This window comes from Bombus affinis, chromosome 15, assembly GCF_024516045.1.
Source record: "Bombus affinis isolate iyBomAffi1 chromosome 15, iyBomAffi1.2, whole genome shotgun sequence".
Classification (NCBI taxonomy): domain Eukaryota; kingdom Metazoa; phylum Arthropoda; class Insecta; order Hymenoptera; family Apidae; genus Bombus; species Bombus affinis.
Genome location: NC_066358.1, coordinates 9,808,011 through 9,824,525, shown reverse-complemented (window position 1 = coordinate 9,824,525; position 16,515 = coordinate 9,808,011). Strand labels below are relative to the sequence as shown.

General features: G+C 34.4%; 3 protein-coding genes and 1 long non-coding RNA gene across 53 annotated transcripts in view; 1 reads left to right on the top strand and 3 right to left on the bottom strand.

Moving 5' to 3' along the window:
• LOC126925100 (microtubule-associated protein futsch) overlaps nt 1–8,118 on the bottom strand; it is a 35,480-nt gene extending 27,362 nt beyond the window's left edge. For all 50 annotated transcript variants that reach the window (XM_050740315.1, XM_050740305.1, XM_050740310.1 and 47 more), the window contains exons 1-3: nt 7,510–8,118; nt 6,807–7,017; nt 5,894–6,133 (exon numbers count right to left, since the gene is read on the bottom strand). In XM_050740315.1, coding sequence (XP_050596272.1) covers nt 5,894–6,131 — 238 coding nt within the window. In that variant the 5' untranslated portion in view covers nt 6,132–6,133; nt 6,807–7,017; nt 7,510–8,118. The remainder of the gene's footprint in view (nt 1–5,893; nt 6,134–6,806; nt 7,018–7,509) is intronic.
• Nucleotides 8,119–8,708: 590 nt separating this feature from the next.
• On the bottom strand, nt 8,709–12,308 carry LOC126925187 (uncharacterized). The gene is made up of 3 exons (XR_007713832.1): nt 11,212–12,308; nt 10,958–11,128; nt 8,709–9,948 (listed from the first exon to the last, which is right to left on the bottom strand). It is a non-coding gene; the product is annotated as an uncharacterized LOC126925187 (long non-coding RNA).
• Nucleotides 12,309–12,326: 18 nt separating this feature from the next.
• Nucleotides 12,327–13,756, top strand: LOC126925157 (uncharacterized). Its single transcript, XM_050740469.1, has 3 exons — nt 12,327–12,614; nt 12,916–13,114; nt 13,290–13,756. Exons 1-3 carry the CDS (start codon nt 12,512–12,514, stop codon nt 13,729–13,731), a joined length of 744 nt encoding a protein of 247 aa, XP_050596426.1. The 5' UTR covers nt 12,327–12,511; the 3' UTR covers nt 13,732–13,756.
• Nucleotides 13,757–14,054: 298 nt separating this feature from the next.
• LOC126925142 (m7GpppN-mRNA hydrolase) lies at nt 14,055–16,483 on the bottom strand. Its single transcript, XM_050740441.1, has 5 exons — nt 16,255–16,483; nt 15,497–16,144; nt 15,146–15,284; nt 14,764–15,061; nt 14,055–14,680 (listed from the first exon to the last, which is right to left on the bottom strand). The coding sequence occupies exons 1-5, from the start codon at nt 16,299–16,301 to the stop codon at nt 14,427–14,429; spliced, it is 1,386 nt and encodes a 461-aa protein (XP_050596398.1). The 5' UTR covers nt 16,302–16,483; the 3' UTR covers nt 14,055–14,426.
• Nucleotides 16,484–16,515: the final 32 nt, after the last annotated feature.

The following is a 16,515-nucleotide window of genomic DNA, read 5'->3' as shown; positions in this document are numbered from 1 at the left end:
TGGTTTATTCGATTAAAATTTAGAAGAATAACTTTCGATCGAATAAAATTTGAATATAGACGTGAATGGAGAAATCGAGTATACGCTAAAAGAATAGAAAAAGTTCGAATAATCCGTTGATAATACGTGAAGAATAAACGAATGGAAAATAGGTTTCATATTTTTAGAACGTATAATTAAAAAGAAATTTTCAAATCCAATTATATATGCGATAACCGTATAACTATAATTCCTTCGAATCGCTTAACTTGTCAAGTTGAACCACAGAACCAGCAAATTCTCTATGTCAAATTGATCGGAAGCCCTGACGATGATACAAGAGAAGCCGTGCGTCGGGGGTCGTGCCTTTTAATGCGTGACGAACCCTCTACATTTTCTTTACGATATACATACATCTATATATATGTGCTAGTAATTACTACTAAATAGATTAATACGTGTATATTAATCTATTTAGTACTAATTACTAATATCTGTATGGTAATATATTTAGTACAATTTAATTATTATGAAACGTACGATCGAAAATCGTTTACAATATGCAAATATTAAAAATGCGATAAAGCAAATAAAATCGTGGAAGATAGAACGCATTGAATTCTAGCAAGCACGAGACTTTTCTATGAATTTAGAAAAATCAATGGCGATAAAATACGAGTGGAATGGCATGAATATTTAACAACAGTAGTGTTTCTTTCTCTGGAGAAAATCGTCTGATGCACCTCGCGTTGATAGGTCGTAGACATGTTCTACTTAAAAACAGTATCAGTGAAAGATACAGTTAAATATAGACAGAATCATGGCTTTCTTCGTTCGAGCATTTACCCCTCTTGCGGTATCTCTCAGAATCTTAAACATTCGCTGCTATCTCGTTTCTCGATTTCTATTTAATTCCCTTCCATTTTTTCCTCCTTTCTCGTGTATTTTCTTTTCTTCTTTTTCTATTTTGATAAGTTTTCTTCCTTTTTTCGTCTCTTCCTGCCTGACGACGAGCGCTAAGAATGTTAGGAGTTGCCTCAACTATGTTTAGACGTGGTTTTCCGTTATCCTTCGTGCAACTTACCGTTCTCGAAATTCGCACGTCTCCGACATGAACGTAAATTCGATGTCACGAGAAACGTCCGTATAATTAATTAATAACGTTTACGTCGTAAAAAGAGCATCGAAACGTCGAAATATTATTTTCGCGATATATCGTATGCAGTAAGACAGGATGGATCTTCACGAAGAGTCTAACGTAGAAGCTTTTGTCGTCTAACAGGGTCAAAAAGTTTCTTCGAAAAGTGCTGACATCATTCTTGATTGATCTCGCGAGGCGAATAAAATATCGAACGAGGTCGATAGAGAGCTGTTGTTGTAACCTGTTTCAATCGTAAGTGTCATTTATCGTCGCTTCTTTGATTAAATACGACTAGAAATGTTTAGCCATTTGATAGAGTTTAGCGCAAATAATACAAAACGTGTCTAGATGAAATAATAATGATATTTGTTATATACCATCGTGTTATTATACTTGAGACGAAATAAACAAATTACGTATGTATGCGATAAATCTTAGCGTAGTTCGATAAATTTAACAGCAGCCTATGTGCAAACTTACTGATTCACTAGTAACCAATATTTGAACATACACGAACTTGATGGAATAGCACAGAGATCGACTTAGCCCGTCCGCGGCTATTTATATTTTTAAGAGAAGGGCGAAGACCTGCTCCAAGGATTTGTTAAAGACGAGACCGAAATTTATTTCTCGTGTTTCAATATTGTCCGATAACGCTTAACGAACGACTAAATACTTATCGAAGACCATCGATGAGTATCCTTTCGCTTAGATAAAGAATATTCCACGTACGATAATAATATTCGAACGTATTTGTACTTTCGGTTATCGTTTGATCGCAGCAATGTATGCACTTTTAGCGAAGAAATTTTAGTTAGAACCGTTATAGCGATACGCGTGTTGTGTGCCTAAGCACACGCGTACAGACTATCATTGCAATGAATAAAGATTTATTAAAAAGAGCATAGATAGGATATATAATATATAGTATTGTAGTTATAATATCGCGTACAATGTGACAGAAATATGCGATAAGAGAAAGTAAAAGAAGGTAAAGAATTATATATAGAAGTCTGAAAATAAAAATCTCTTTATGCAGTTGCATCGTTGCATATCGTTAGCGTTCTCGTTGACAATAAGAAGCACTCGAAACGGGACAAAGGAACGGAGGAAAAGGAAGGAGAAAGTACAAGCACGCGAAAAAATATTTTTATATTATAACTGGACGAATATCGATGCTAAGTATGCTATTTGGTGTAAGGGTCAGGTTCAAGAACGAGGTAATCGAGAAACGGAGTTTCACGACTCGGAAAGCACGATGCACCAGAGAGCAAATCACTAGCGAATGCCGTGATAAAATTAGACACACTATATTCAGTTGCGCGTACGACGAAATTGTAAGAGTCTTCTGAAAAAGTTTTCTGGAAATTGGCTAGATAGTACCTTGCCTCGACGTTTGCATCGACTGTCACAAATATTCTTGGGAAATCGATGCTTCGATTCCTTTCGATGTTCGATAGATCTTTTATTACGCTGTCTTTTGATACGCGCTGCGTTAAGCGAAATCGAATGTTCTCTCTTCTGAATACCTCGACGTTAGAGTGTCGGTTTAATCGTTCGGAGAAACTGTGAATATTTCGCTAAAATAAAAATTGTCGCCACGGTGAAAACGGTAAAAGATCACGCGCCTACAGACGCCTGAATGTCTGGCCGAACCACATCTGGCTTAAGAATCATAGTGGTGCGAGTCAGTTCGCTGTTATGTTTCATAAAATAGCGTTCTACGTTTATTATTACAAGAAATTCATTATATTCTTAGAAAGCAACAGATGAAGTTGTAACTAAATTAACTATGAAACTAGATGAATGACACACACTGGCTATAAAAAGTCTACGCACATTCCCTTATTTTCCAATTGTTATATTTGATATTTGAATGCTGCTCGGATAATACCTTTCTCATAATATGAAAATATCATTGAATCACACAAAGTTTTGATATACCTGGTATTTAATTGGTGGTAATTATTAATACGCAAATGCTATAATAAATACCACGGTATATAGCAAATTCATTTTCCAACCACTATATAAAAATTGAAATATGTTATTAATTTGAGATTCTAGAAACTCGATTCACACCACTTTGATTTTCAGTTCACCATATGTGAGTACAGGTGCGTGTACGTGCTTCGTTCCTCGTAATTGGATAAACAGCGTAATGCGGTTGGAAAAGCACGTATGCAAATTTCGCCGTTTGATTGAACGGAACCCTCTATGCGCAAGTTCTTCCGGATATTACAAGCATCGAATAACTCCAACTTTCGCGATGCTCCCCACGTCCTCAATCATGATTCATACCGACAAGTATGCCTTCCTATCTTACATATGTGTGGTTACTCGTACAATATCTGTAAATATACGCGCGTACATGTATTTGTATATGCATTATCACATTAATCTTTTACGAGCATATTACCATGTATTAACTCACGCACATGTTCACGTACGACGATTCGCATACTCCATAAAAAATTATTAATTTCTAAAGCAGATACACGATTTATAAATGAAGATATCACGCGAATATTCTATTAATGCTGTTTTTCAAATATTAATATCTTTTTCTATATAAGTTTTTATAACAAATTTATAATATAGTCACGTCCTTCTCTATGTACTTTTGGCAAAATCTAATTTAAAACTCGAGTATGTTATCAGTATGTCGAGTTTATTCTCATTTTTTATTCGTAACTCTGGCCATGTATATCGAGAACGAGGCACAATAACATTGTCAAAAATAGTGGACGAGTCAGCATTACATTTAGGTTCTTCGAAATAAGCAGATGAATGAATTCATGTCTCGCCTTCTTTCCGCTCTACCAATCCTTCCTGTGATGCGTCTACGCTCTACACGGGCAACCCATGACTCACATGAAACTTGCTAACGCGTATACCATACCCATTGCATACGAAATGACCCATATGAACTCACGTATAGAAGGTACAAGAATTCTGGTTGTAATCGAAGAAATCTACTTAGAATTCCAAGATATTTGATCGGATGTTCTATCGAACAAGCTATACCTTTCTTATACTCGGAATCTTCCAAGAATTATAGAAATTTCTAGCTCGTGTTCAAATTATACCCTCTGTTATCGTAACAACATGGTACTACTTATTTCTGATTGTTTCTGACATGTAATCTTTTTTAACGTAATGAATAATAATGATCATCTCGCGTGCGAAAATGATTTTCAACTAACAATTAAAACGATTACACTGTTCCAAACAATTTCAATCTGTTTTATCTTCTTATCTAATCTGCTCATTTTCTAGCAACTCTTTTCAGAAATCAACGCATCGCGTGCACTCGTTTCAGCCCAATTTTCATTCCCTGTCTTTGTTTCTGTATACGTCTGTATGCAACATATAAGCAACCATTGTTCGTTGAATTACATCGCAAAATGATTTTAAAAAATTGTCATTATATTTTAGCGACGATTTTCGTTATATACTGTGTAGATGGATTATTGATCCAAGTTCTGGTGACTGCGGGGATGTGGCCGTAGGCTGGTCTAACATGCGCATGCCGCATCAAACTCACAAATACAGATTTTTCTCTTCATCCGTTATTTTCTTTCTACCATTCGCTTCTTCCTACTTTTATTTTCCGTCATAATGAATTTTTCCTTTGGTACCTTGACTCCTTTACGCCCTATTTCTTAATCACCGTTTCCTACGGGTTTCTCCGTGTCTTTTCCACGTTCTTGATAATTTTTGATAATCGAATGCTCGAACTGAATTTTACTTCTGTTAATGAACAATCTTGTCGTTCAATCAACTACATATGACCTGTTTCGTACACGCAAGACATGCATGAAACATTTTACGATGTTACCAACATTTTTCACGCATATGTACACACACATATATATATATATATATTTGTAATTTTTCGTTCCATTGATGAAAATTTGCACGATAGATCAATTTTAAAATTTCCGTATAAGGAAACGGAAAGGCGTTCTGAACTTTCTAGAATAAGTTGAAAATAAATCAGTGACTACGTTCGTCAAATTTTGTAAATAATATTTATACCACGATGTATTAATAAAATAAAATTAATAAGTAGAAAGTAATTCGTGGCTAAGCGTGTCTTAATCAAGCGTGTCAAAAGCACGAACTAACCCACGAAGTCGGAGTTCACTCGAATAGTAGGAAAATGGGTTAGCAATTAAATTATTAATCGCGAAATTTGGAGAACCATAGGACTCCTATCGCTTCTTAAAGGTTGACAACCAACAGTTAATGACGTATAGAGGTACCATTCGATTTCCTTACTAACCAACGTCCGCTCAAACTCCGCCTAGCAACAAGGGGGACCTGGATAAAGTTGTTGGGTAAGCTTGTCCGATAAATCGGAAGGAATACGCACAGCGAAGAAGAACCGTTAGCGCCTGGGTTCATGTGCGGAACTAATACCACGAAATATGTATATGAAATCATAATTGTTATCAGAATCTCAACCATACACTTTAAATACTTTAACAACACTCTCTCGTGTATCAACGACATTATGTCCTTTTTATTGATAAAACAATATTCTACATTGACGCTATTCTTATCTAGATTAGAACGAAAATAAAAAGGAAGAAAAAAGAATCTAACGCCGCGGAAGCGTTTAATGGAGCGTATTTCGGTTTTTATTTGTTAACTGATTTTAAAATTGCTATCAGGGATGCATTTAGACGTTATAAATCCTAAAAATAATTTCTCAACGGACATCGTATCACATTACAATGATTATCGCTTTAATCGAGTTGTACTTACCTTTTGCGAGACGATTTAAGATGAGATCTTTATGCTGCGTGGTATGAGGCTCTGGAAGCACAACGAGAAGGTAACAACCACTTAGTGGTGACGGTGGTGGATGCTGTTGTTGAGAGCCTGGTTGCACCGCACTACCGGTCACCGGTATAATCGGAGATACATTCTGTTCAATGTTTGGTGATATTGTAGTCGTTGCCCCTCCCCCTCCGCCCTCTCCAGTAGGATCCGTGGTACTCATTGCTGAAACAGAGACAAATCAACTAAATTAGATAAGAAGGAAGATTATTCTTCGCCATTATTAATTACAATTGCTAGACCCGAATAGAGAATTGTTTTTATCGGTAAATGTCTCTTCGAGGAAAGTTTGTCGATTAAACGCGTTGGTCGGATAAAATCTTCTATCTGTAATTCGTGGTTTATCTACAAACCGATTGGCTGTCGCTTTCGCTAACAGTTGTCAGATATGATGACATCTGATATATGACATCATACTAGAGCTGACCCATACTACTGTTATACTACTTTTACGTTTGGCAGCTATACGATGATTGATGATCGTCGGTTTAACGCCATATATATACAATATATATACAAACGTAAAAAGCTTTAAATGAAAAAAGAAAGAAAATGCCAAATTGATCGTTGCCAGGTAACTGCAAGGTTGCAATTTGTCCCTCTAATATATATTCGATTCTTACAATGATTTTACTTCTACCTGTATCCCCAATTATATACAATTGAAACATGAGCATGCTAATAAAAGCGTTTTCGCACAAAGTACGATCACTTTAAAGATTTTGTTCATTTAACACAAATTGTTTCACTACGCGAGAAGAAAAAGAATAAAAATGCGATCGAGATATCCATCGAGATTCGTGCAAACGTGAATGCACATTTTAGAACGAAATCTTACCGAGGCAACAAAATTTCGAAGAGATTTTATGAAAAGGTCACCGCGTCGTCACACCGCAATTTCATGCGGACAGTGTTGGCGTTAAGTATTGCGCAGGATTTGCACGACCCTTTTCCTGAAAAGCGGTAGGGCTATGTCCTATCGCCGAATGCGCAGGATCCGAGCTTCTCCGTACAACATTAGATCATTGATCCAAATTCGGGCTAGCTAACTACAAAACAGGGCATTAAACACCTATTCTTAATGATGAATTTTAATAAAAAGAAATTCTATTTCTTCGAAAAATAGCGAGAATTAAAAGGCTTCGTAAATTCGGAAAATCACGGACTGGACTTAAAACACCGGTGACTAATGATAAAAATGATAACATTTTTCATTTGTCGTTATTGATACATTTCGTAGAAAAAAATAAAGAAAAAAATAAAACACCTCGTGTCATGTTGTCATTCCCCGCACAATATACAACACTTTACTCCACGACATTGGTATAAGAGTGTCAACCGGACGAGCGAGTATCGGCACTGCAGTCTACCCCTTAGTAACAACCCCTCCCGCAATCCACCTAGCCGGCCGATAAAATCTATACATAGTTCACCAGAATGTTATTAAAAGTTTCGTGAAATTCAAATCCCTACCGTTCTCGTTTATCAACTAATTAACGCTCACACCGAGAATCTTCTAATAATATGTTTTACCAGCTTACCTCGTTACGTGACACGATTATCCAGTTTTAATTGTTCGATCTTTCGATATATGTACAATCCAGGAACGGTATTCTTTCCACGTAGAAAACAACGTGAATAATATCCGTCGGAGAAGCAATCGAAAACAGTCTGTTATCTTAACAGGCTACTTCTTCGTGCGAACGCTTTAATTTCTCCGTTTCTTTCGTATTCGATGTTGCGTTTAAAGACCGAGAGAGATAGAGAGAGAGAGAGAGAAAGAGAGAAAGATAGAAAGAAAGAGATAGAGAAAAGAGAAAGGGAGAGATAGGTTAGCAAAAGAGGGGCAAATGGAGAGCGACAGGAGACCGAGTAGTTCGCGAATACGGTGGCAAAGAGGGTGGCGTGAGAGAACCGTTGTAGGACACAGCGACACTAAACGTAGATCGGAACGAATACGAGATGATGACTGTTCCTTCTTTATCTAGGGACCGGGTTAACAACGATTCCGTCGTTTCCGAGTTTCTTTACTACGAATTCACGAAATGTCTCTTCTCTCTGTCTGTTTCGATCAAACGATATTTCAAACTCGAATTGACTCGGCAGCAACTCTCGCGTTGCGGGCTGCCGGCTCTCTAACAGACTGCGATACCCTTTGCCGCTACCATGCAAAGACACCCCCTCTCCAAGGATCGTTCCGGTATCCCCACTAGCGATGCGCACTGGCTCGGTTGCTTTAGGTTCGCGCAGTTCAGACTGCCCGTAACGTCTAGTCATTCGGTTTTCACCGACATACACACGGACACAACATCTCCACGGCATCGGAAACGTCGCAATGTAGGCCCATTTAGGTGTATAACGGGGACCATGCTATATACATGCACAGACTTTGTATTACATACTCGAATAGCCAGGGGTACGACATCGTACCACTTTAGTTACACGTTTGCACGTGTGCGTTGCCATATGTGTATATCTGTATGTGTGTGACTGACTGACACGACCGGCAAGCCGGCCGGCACGACGTCGGAAAATGCCGGTACCGAGGGAAAGGACTCCAGCACCGGAAAACAGAGAAAACTGGGAAAGTATCACCGAGACTTGGAGGTCAACGTTGGTCATACTCTGCAGTACCGGGTGCGGTTATTTAAGGGAAAATGTTACGTGGTAAAATAATGACTGGCTAAGAAGCACGCGATACATATGTCTGCCATTGCGCCGGCCGGCATGCCGTGGGAAATTAAGGAACCGTTTCTCATTCGTTATTTACGTTCGTGGCAATAATTACGTCGAAACGCTTGTTAAAATGAGTAACGATGATTAGAAGTACGTTGAATATTCAGAGTTCGTATTTTATTCTTTAAAATGTTGACATGTATTGAGGTTTTTGAATATATTACTTCCTCAAACTATCAGTGGGAAATTATTGTTACCACACTTAAGTCTCACGCAACTTTAGGCATAATATTGACCTTTATTCTTGTTAGAAGATATTCAAATTAAACTAGATACTGCATCTGTGAAATTGGCACATCTTCTCCAGCATGTAATTGCTATGTATGACTGCAATTTATACTTATTCATTCTCTAAAATAAATATATAATGATGCCAAAATAAGTATAACATGTCACGTCTGATGAGTGGGCCACATATGTAGGTATACTATTTGTCGCACTGCAGGGAGGATCTGTTCCCGTAATTCTTATCGTTTTACTTCATCGTCCATTCTATATCACTAATACCATTCTCTAACTTTTTTCTCAATACTTTTTTCGAACAAAGCATAGGGCTTAAAATAGTTAAAATTCTTTCACTATATATGTACATTTATTTCCATTTTCTAGTAATTTTTTATTGAAGATGAAGTAACAGACTTCCATAGACGAGACAAATAATCGTTTCGATATAAAATGGAAAAATGCTCGATTGAACATTCAGATAAAGCCGCCAAAAATATATTTTTAAAAATAAGAAATATTTTACGAGCAGTTGTGTTATCAATTACGTAATGAAGCCGCTTCGGAGATATATGTCTATGAATGCATATAGCTACAACTGCAGATGTGACCTCTGTTGTTTGGTCAGTTAAATTTATTTGGTTGGCAAACTTTTAAAAATTCGTAAATTTCCTAATAAATGAAAGATATATAATTATTTGACAATATTTCTAATTTTATTGGTTTGTAGATAAATAATTATTTATATTTATTGTTCGGTAATTTTGAATCTACTAAAACGAGAAAGATCATAAAGAAAAGGAATAATGTAATCAATTAAAATGTTTGTTGATCGCGGGGTCGATATATCGATTCGTTGGCCGTCTTCGATTGCCGCATTGCATCTCACAATCTTCAACCCTGTATCTATGAAATATCGTACCCGATCGATGGTATATTTCTCTTCCAATTTTTTCAAAAACATCAATATTTCATAATTATCTATATCCTTTCTATCTATTCAAATTTTTCTCGTTTTGGTTCTAGTTAAGGAATATTTATCTATTAATTTTTTACTATTCTTTTTCTTCGCATTACTGAATATATAACTATAAAAAGTATATTATATACACGCACACATGCACCTATAATACATAAATACAAAATATAACGTGTATATTCCATTTGTAAAAAAAAAATAGTTGCACAATGTGTTATTAAGAAGAATTATATATGACATATTTAGTATTTCAAAGTAATAATAGAACGTTGTTATTCTCTCTTCTCATTAACTGCCCCTAATTTTCATACTATTTGCACGTCAAAATATAATTTCGAATAGGATTCGAAGGTGATCAGGGTACAAGTCAGAAGTTTTACAGTGCTGGCCATAGTGCGCGGCGCTAGTATTGAGCGGCATCCCTTACTAACCGTGTTGAGAATATCAGAAACCAAAATATAGCATCTCTTCAAGTCGGATACTGTCTCTTGTCGTAATGACGATGCGCCCTACGTTCCGCACTTATTCTACGTCCCACCATGTCAGTGACGTAGGTAAATGCGTTCACACGCGAGACATCGCGACGACACATGTGACGTTTCGACGCGCATGAAACGTAGATACTATTCAATTTACGATATCTACTCTAACGACATAGATATATGTAAATCAATTAAAATTATTTCACCTTCCACTCTTCAAATCGTTCGTATTTAACAAACATAATATCTAAAAAATTTTTCTAAATGAAAGTGTTTCGTGATATATCGGACTACAAATGCAATTTAATCTGAACATATGTATCAAAGAATCAGCAATTTAGTGGGGCGGAATAACGAAAAAGTAAAGAACGTACGTTTGAAAGTACCATCGCGTATTGAGATGCATACGTAAAATTTCTACTCGATTCTACAGTAATTAAAATACTAATTAAAGAGTCCGTGACTAAAAACCTGGCGAAGCGTATTAAACCACTAATCTGCTCCGTTCAGAAACCGTTCAGTAATACGAAGATATATATACATGCGCTTGTGCTTATTAATCGCAGGTACCTTAGCATTTGCATCAGCATCATTATTACATCGTTCGAATTATTTTACACTTGGCATCTTCTACATTACAGTCTGTAACACGGTATATTCAGCAGCTATAACGTCGATGGCCTCCTTTTAAAGATTTCAAATTTTTCTCCTGCGATAAAGCACGTCTACCTCTTGTATCGTCTGCATAAGAAACATTAATAGATTCCTACTTTAACTTCCTACTTCTTGCGTTCTGCTTAAATCGAACAAAAGTGCCAACTTACTGCCATTAAGATATTACGACGCTTTCTTTATACTCTCCGATACAATTATAATTACATTTTTCGTATGCCGATTAAAGATTAACGACTAGTAATTGGCACAATTACATAACTGGCTTCGTTCTCGTTATACAAAAGTGTTGGACAGTTTACAAAAAGTAATTACCATTGTTTAGCAATGTCTGTCAATATTATATAAAAATATATGAGAAAAATAAGTGATCCCAAAAGCGCAAGTTTAGCCAAGACAGCAGGGCTGGGCGTTCACGAGGCGCCACGACGACGGCGTCTCATCGATCTGACTAGCCGAATACCGCAGCCACTTACAATATACACAGAGCATATACCAATGCCATAGAAAATCCACGTATCTGCAGAGAAAACTGCCAACTACTGCAAACAGTACGCTTGTGCCATCATAACATTTTTAATCGTCCACTTGTCTCATTTCCTACTTGACAAATTTATTGTCTTTCATATAGAGATAAGTTACTACTTTTATAAAAACTACACGCTAATATTCTCATTCTTCTCCCGTTTTACATTTTCCTTTTCTTTCCATAAATGTTCCGTTTAGCAACACTGAAGCACATAACATATAATAAAAGTATAAATATTCCAATAATTTATCAGATATACATAATGAACTAGGAGAAAGGCACAAACATGAAAAAACGACTGTAAAATACTGAATACCTGCATTTTATTGAAATAAATTTCTCTTTCATAATCTCCACGATGATGATAATATAATATTATCTGTGCTGAACAGTTAAAAAAAGAAATAGAGCAAACACAGGAAATTAAAAATTACCAAAGCAAATACAATTAAACGAATTAAACAAAAAGAAAGAAAAACATACATCTCCTCAATCAATTTCAAATGATTTATTACAGAGACAAAAATTAAATATATTGTGCATTTAGAAAATGTCATAAATCTTTTTCATACTTCCAACGATTGAAAAATATTCTACAGGGACTTAAAATTTTGAACAATCTTTTCTAAGTAATCAATATATCAAATGATTAATAGTTCTATAGCGTTTTCCTCTTGTTTTTCGACGAACACAATGCCATCTTGTGCTTAACCGTAAGTATCAGCTAGTGCAATCATATGATTGTTCACCAGTCGAACTGCTCGTGTGTTGTATAAATGTTAGACGTGAAATAGTGTTTTTAATTATTTAATAATATTATAATTGTACAGCGTCTTAAATACGAACGAATTAAGAATAAAACCGCACGATAGATTTGTATCCATTTTCCTGTACCGTGACAAAATCATATAGATCTCACGAAAATGACAAGCAAAGATGAAGAGACATTTTGTAAAAAAATGCAGAAAGCCACTAGAGAAATTCATTCAATTAGTGACGCATTAGTAAATGCAAAATTAGCGTTTGGTAAAGCACAATCTTTTTAATTAACGTATCAGTGAAATTTAAATTTTCATTTTTTCATATAGGTTAATAGAAATGACATATTTCGATATAACATCTATCTAAATTTTTATATTTTCTTTAATTTAATGTTCATATTTGACATATAATATAATGTAACAATAAATCCTATATGAATTCTATTAAGCAATGCAATGAATATTTATTCTAAGATCATTGTGCAATAAACTAATGATAGATTACATAAAACTTAAAATCAAATGATATCAAATTAAAAATGACAAATATCATTGATTTTAAATAGGTTTTCTTGAAGATTCTGTATGGGCTGATGGTCTTTTGGTTTTCTATGAAATTTTTCGATATTTGGAACTTGCTACGATCAGGTGCAAACATACAGAAGTAGGATCACTTTTACAGGACGAACTTCGTCGTACCGAGGCGTTTGAACATGATCTTGAATTTTATTTGGGGAAAGAATGGACAAAAAATTACAGTCCTAGGTAAATTCTTTTATACTATATTTATATTTCTACGTACATACGTACTTTCAAAAAAGGTTAATATGTAATTAATTTACTATCGGTCGCTGAAAATATTTAAAGAGATTCGTGAATCATTTACAAAATCGATAGACCCTGGATTTAAAATTTGATGTATATTTAATACCTTTTCCAGGGATAGTGTTACTAAATATTTGAACCATTTAAAAGAAATCGAAAATACGGAACCTATTTTACTGATTGCATACATTTATCATCTGTACATGGGTCTTCTAAGTGGTGGGATAATTTTGCGCAAAAAAAGACAAGTTATGCAAAAAATTTGGCCATTTAAAGGATCTCGAACGATTGTTAATAATATTACAGATTTTGGAAACAGTAATATTTATGAACTTAAACGTAATATGCGCGATACTATGAACAATATCGCAGAAACGTTGGACGAAGATACAAAAAATAAACTTATTGAAGAAAGTAAAACGGTGTTTGCATTAAATAATGAGATTATAAGAAGTATAGAAGGTACAAGCACTGTCCTTATGAAAAAAACGATGTATTTTGTTATCCCTATTATGATATTTCTTTTAGCCTTTTTTATATCTTTGAAAAAAGTATGATAAATATATATCCGTTTTAAACGTAGATTTTATTTTATTTATATAAGAATAGCTTTTAAGTTTGATTTAGATATATCTCTTATTAAACATGCGTTCAACACATGTACATATAAATACTCAACTATGGTGAAACAATCTAGTTATAAAATAAAAGAAATTAAATACCCTCTGTTGATCTTTCAGAGATCATTTCATAATTTACTCATTTAAATTAAAGCGAAATATACAAGATATTTTCTTACATAAAAAATAAGTACCTATCAAGTGAAAGTAAACACATGTATATGTATATTATTTCGTTGATTTCATCACATATCTAAGCGTATTTTTATCGTACTTTTATTTAATATTCTGTTGCATTTCATTATAGTAGTAGGTTGGATATATAATAACAAACAAATATAATAACAAAAAAGTACTTAAATATCTAATAATTAAAAACTAGTGATGTATATACCTTGTACTCTGTTATAATATCTGACGAAATCGTTTGAACACCAAAACTAATATGCTGAGAAACATTTGTGATCTCAAACAAATGTTTAAAATCATATTTAATTATAAATCTTTGTACACTCTATCATCATTTAAACTTATATAAATATTCTAAAAATGTATGCACAAAAAATGTACAACCATCGCGATATAACCCTGCTGAGTATGACTATGTCTTCTAAAACCATTTTAAAATAATTTTATAAACAATCAAGTATTGCTTGTTTGTCAAATTTAAAGTTTGCCCAAGTCATTGAATAATATTCCATAGAATGGTTTTGGGCTTTCACGTGATCTATTGGGAAGAAACGCGATGCACTGTTGTTCATTAGCACAAACGGAGAAGGTATAGTTTTTAAATCTGCTTGCAATTTAATTGCTGCTTTGCCAAATAATAAAGATTTCAAATTTCCATCGGGAAATTCTGCATTCCGAAATTCTCTGGATATTTGATCTGTAAATCAATAAAATTCTTCATTATATTACACAATCTTTTAAGCTTACAACTAGCGCCAATTACAATATTAAGCACCAAACCTTTCGGTTCCATAGTTAGAACTTTAGCTTGAGCTTTGTAACTAAATTCGTTGCATTTTACAGACTGGATAGCTGGATCCATTAAAAATGAATATGATTGTTGATTTTGTGGACTATCGGTTAATTGTTTGGCGAGTATGGCTGACGTTTCATCTTCATTCTGATCCCCGAATAGATTACGTTTGATCGCTGCTTTGGGCATAACGTTTTTACAATCATGTATGCTACGTCGATTCCTTGCTGGTGAAGTATTACATTGTCGAAAGTTTTTAACATCTTTGAAGCTCGGGATATCGTTCTAGAAATAATTTACAGTTACATTAAAATTATTTTCAAAGACATTAACAGAAATAGGCGATTAAGCAACAGATAGTTCAATTACCTGAACAGAATGAGGAAGTAATTGCCGTTTATTCTTTGGAACAGTGTCAACATCACCCAGAGATTTGTGTCTGTGTCTTCGTATAGTATTTGCATTTTTCTCACGTAAATGTTTCTCTTGTATCCAACGTCTCATTCTCCTATTTGAAAATTATAATAACAAAATAGAAGTTTTGAAGCACATCTTCATTATACTTTTTATTCTTTTCTAACATCTAAACTAATTGCTTTTTTAACAATATTGTATATATGAACAAGGACATGACATCATGATATAAAGGATAATAGATAATAATGTATACATCATGTCAAAATAACTTTTATCTTTTAGGCTTTCGAAATAATTTATTACCTTACAAAAGGTATAACCATGAAAAATGCATTTGGACCAACTCCTGTTTTTACTTTTGGGGTCATGTCTTTCTTGTTATTAGGTAAATCAGCGAGAGAGAACCATTCTACATTTTTTATTTCTTTCCTTGTTTTTGGTTGAAATTTCGTATCTTTTTGTACACCGCATATTATGTACAATCTTACCAATTGCTCATTTATTACCGATTCAATGTATTCATTTTCATCTATTAAATTTGAAATATCAAAACCAGTTTCTTCCAAAACTTCTCGAACAGCACAACGAGATGGATCTTCATCCTCATTAACTTTGCCTTTAGGAAAACTCCAACTACTTTTTGCCCAATAACTTTGAACAAGTAACACTTTAGTTAAATCTTCGTTCAATACAATCGCTCCAAAGGTTGGAACATTTTGTTTATAATCACGCCATTGTTCAAGAATACTATCTATGTTAGCTACATGAGGTTTTAGAAACGGTATATGAAAAAAAATGTGCGTGGCAAATTCTCTCATGCTACATGGTCTCAACTTTGGATTTTCATCTGTACAATAAAAATCCAAATAAAACCAATGAGCTAGTTCGATTTGAAAACATATTCGAACTAAATCTTTCCTCTCTTCTTCAGGTACGTTGATAATAAATCGACTGAAAATATCAAAATCCCAAAATACTTTCAATACAGGATGAAACAATGTGAACGGAATTAAATAATGGTATGAAAAAATGTTTTTTGTGAATTAAGTGTAAAAATTAACCTGCTTAAATCGTCGAGTATGTCGGATGGTACTGAATGATCCACCATTTCAGGAATTAATCATACAAAAGGAAATTTCAATATTCTCTTTTATAATAAAACTTTGTAATTGCAAAGTACACACACAGTCATCGTATATAATCACACTTCAAACGTTAACATAAACTACCCCAATCGAGTTCAATTATACTTTATGACATTCCATTCTCTTTTTCAATTGATTCGCTCTATAATGCCATCTAACCTTCTTTCTGAGCACTTG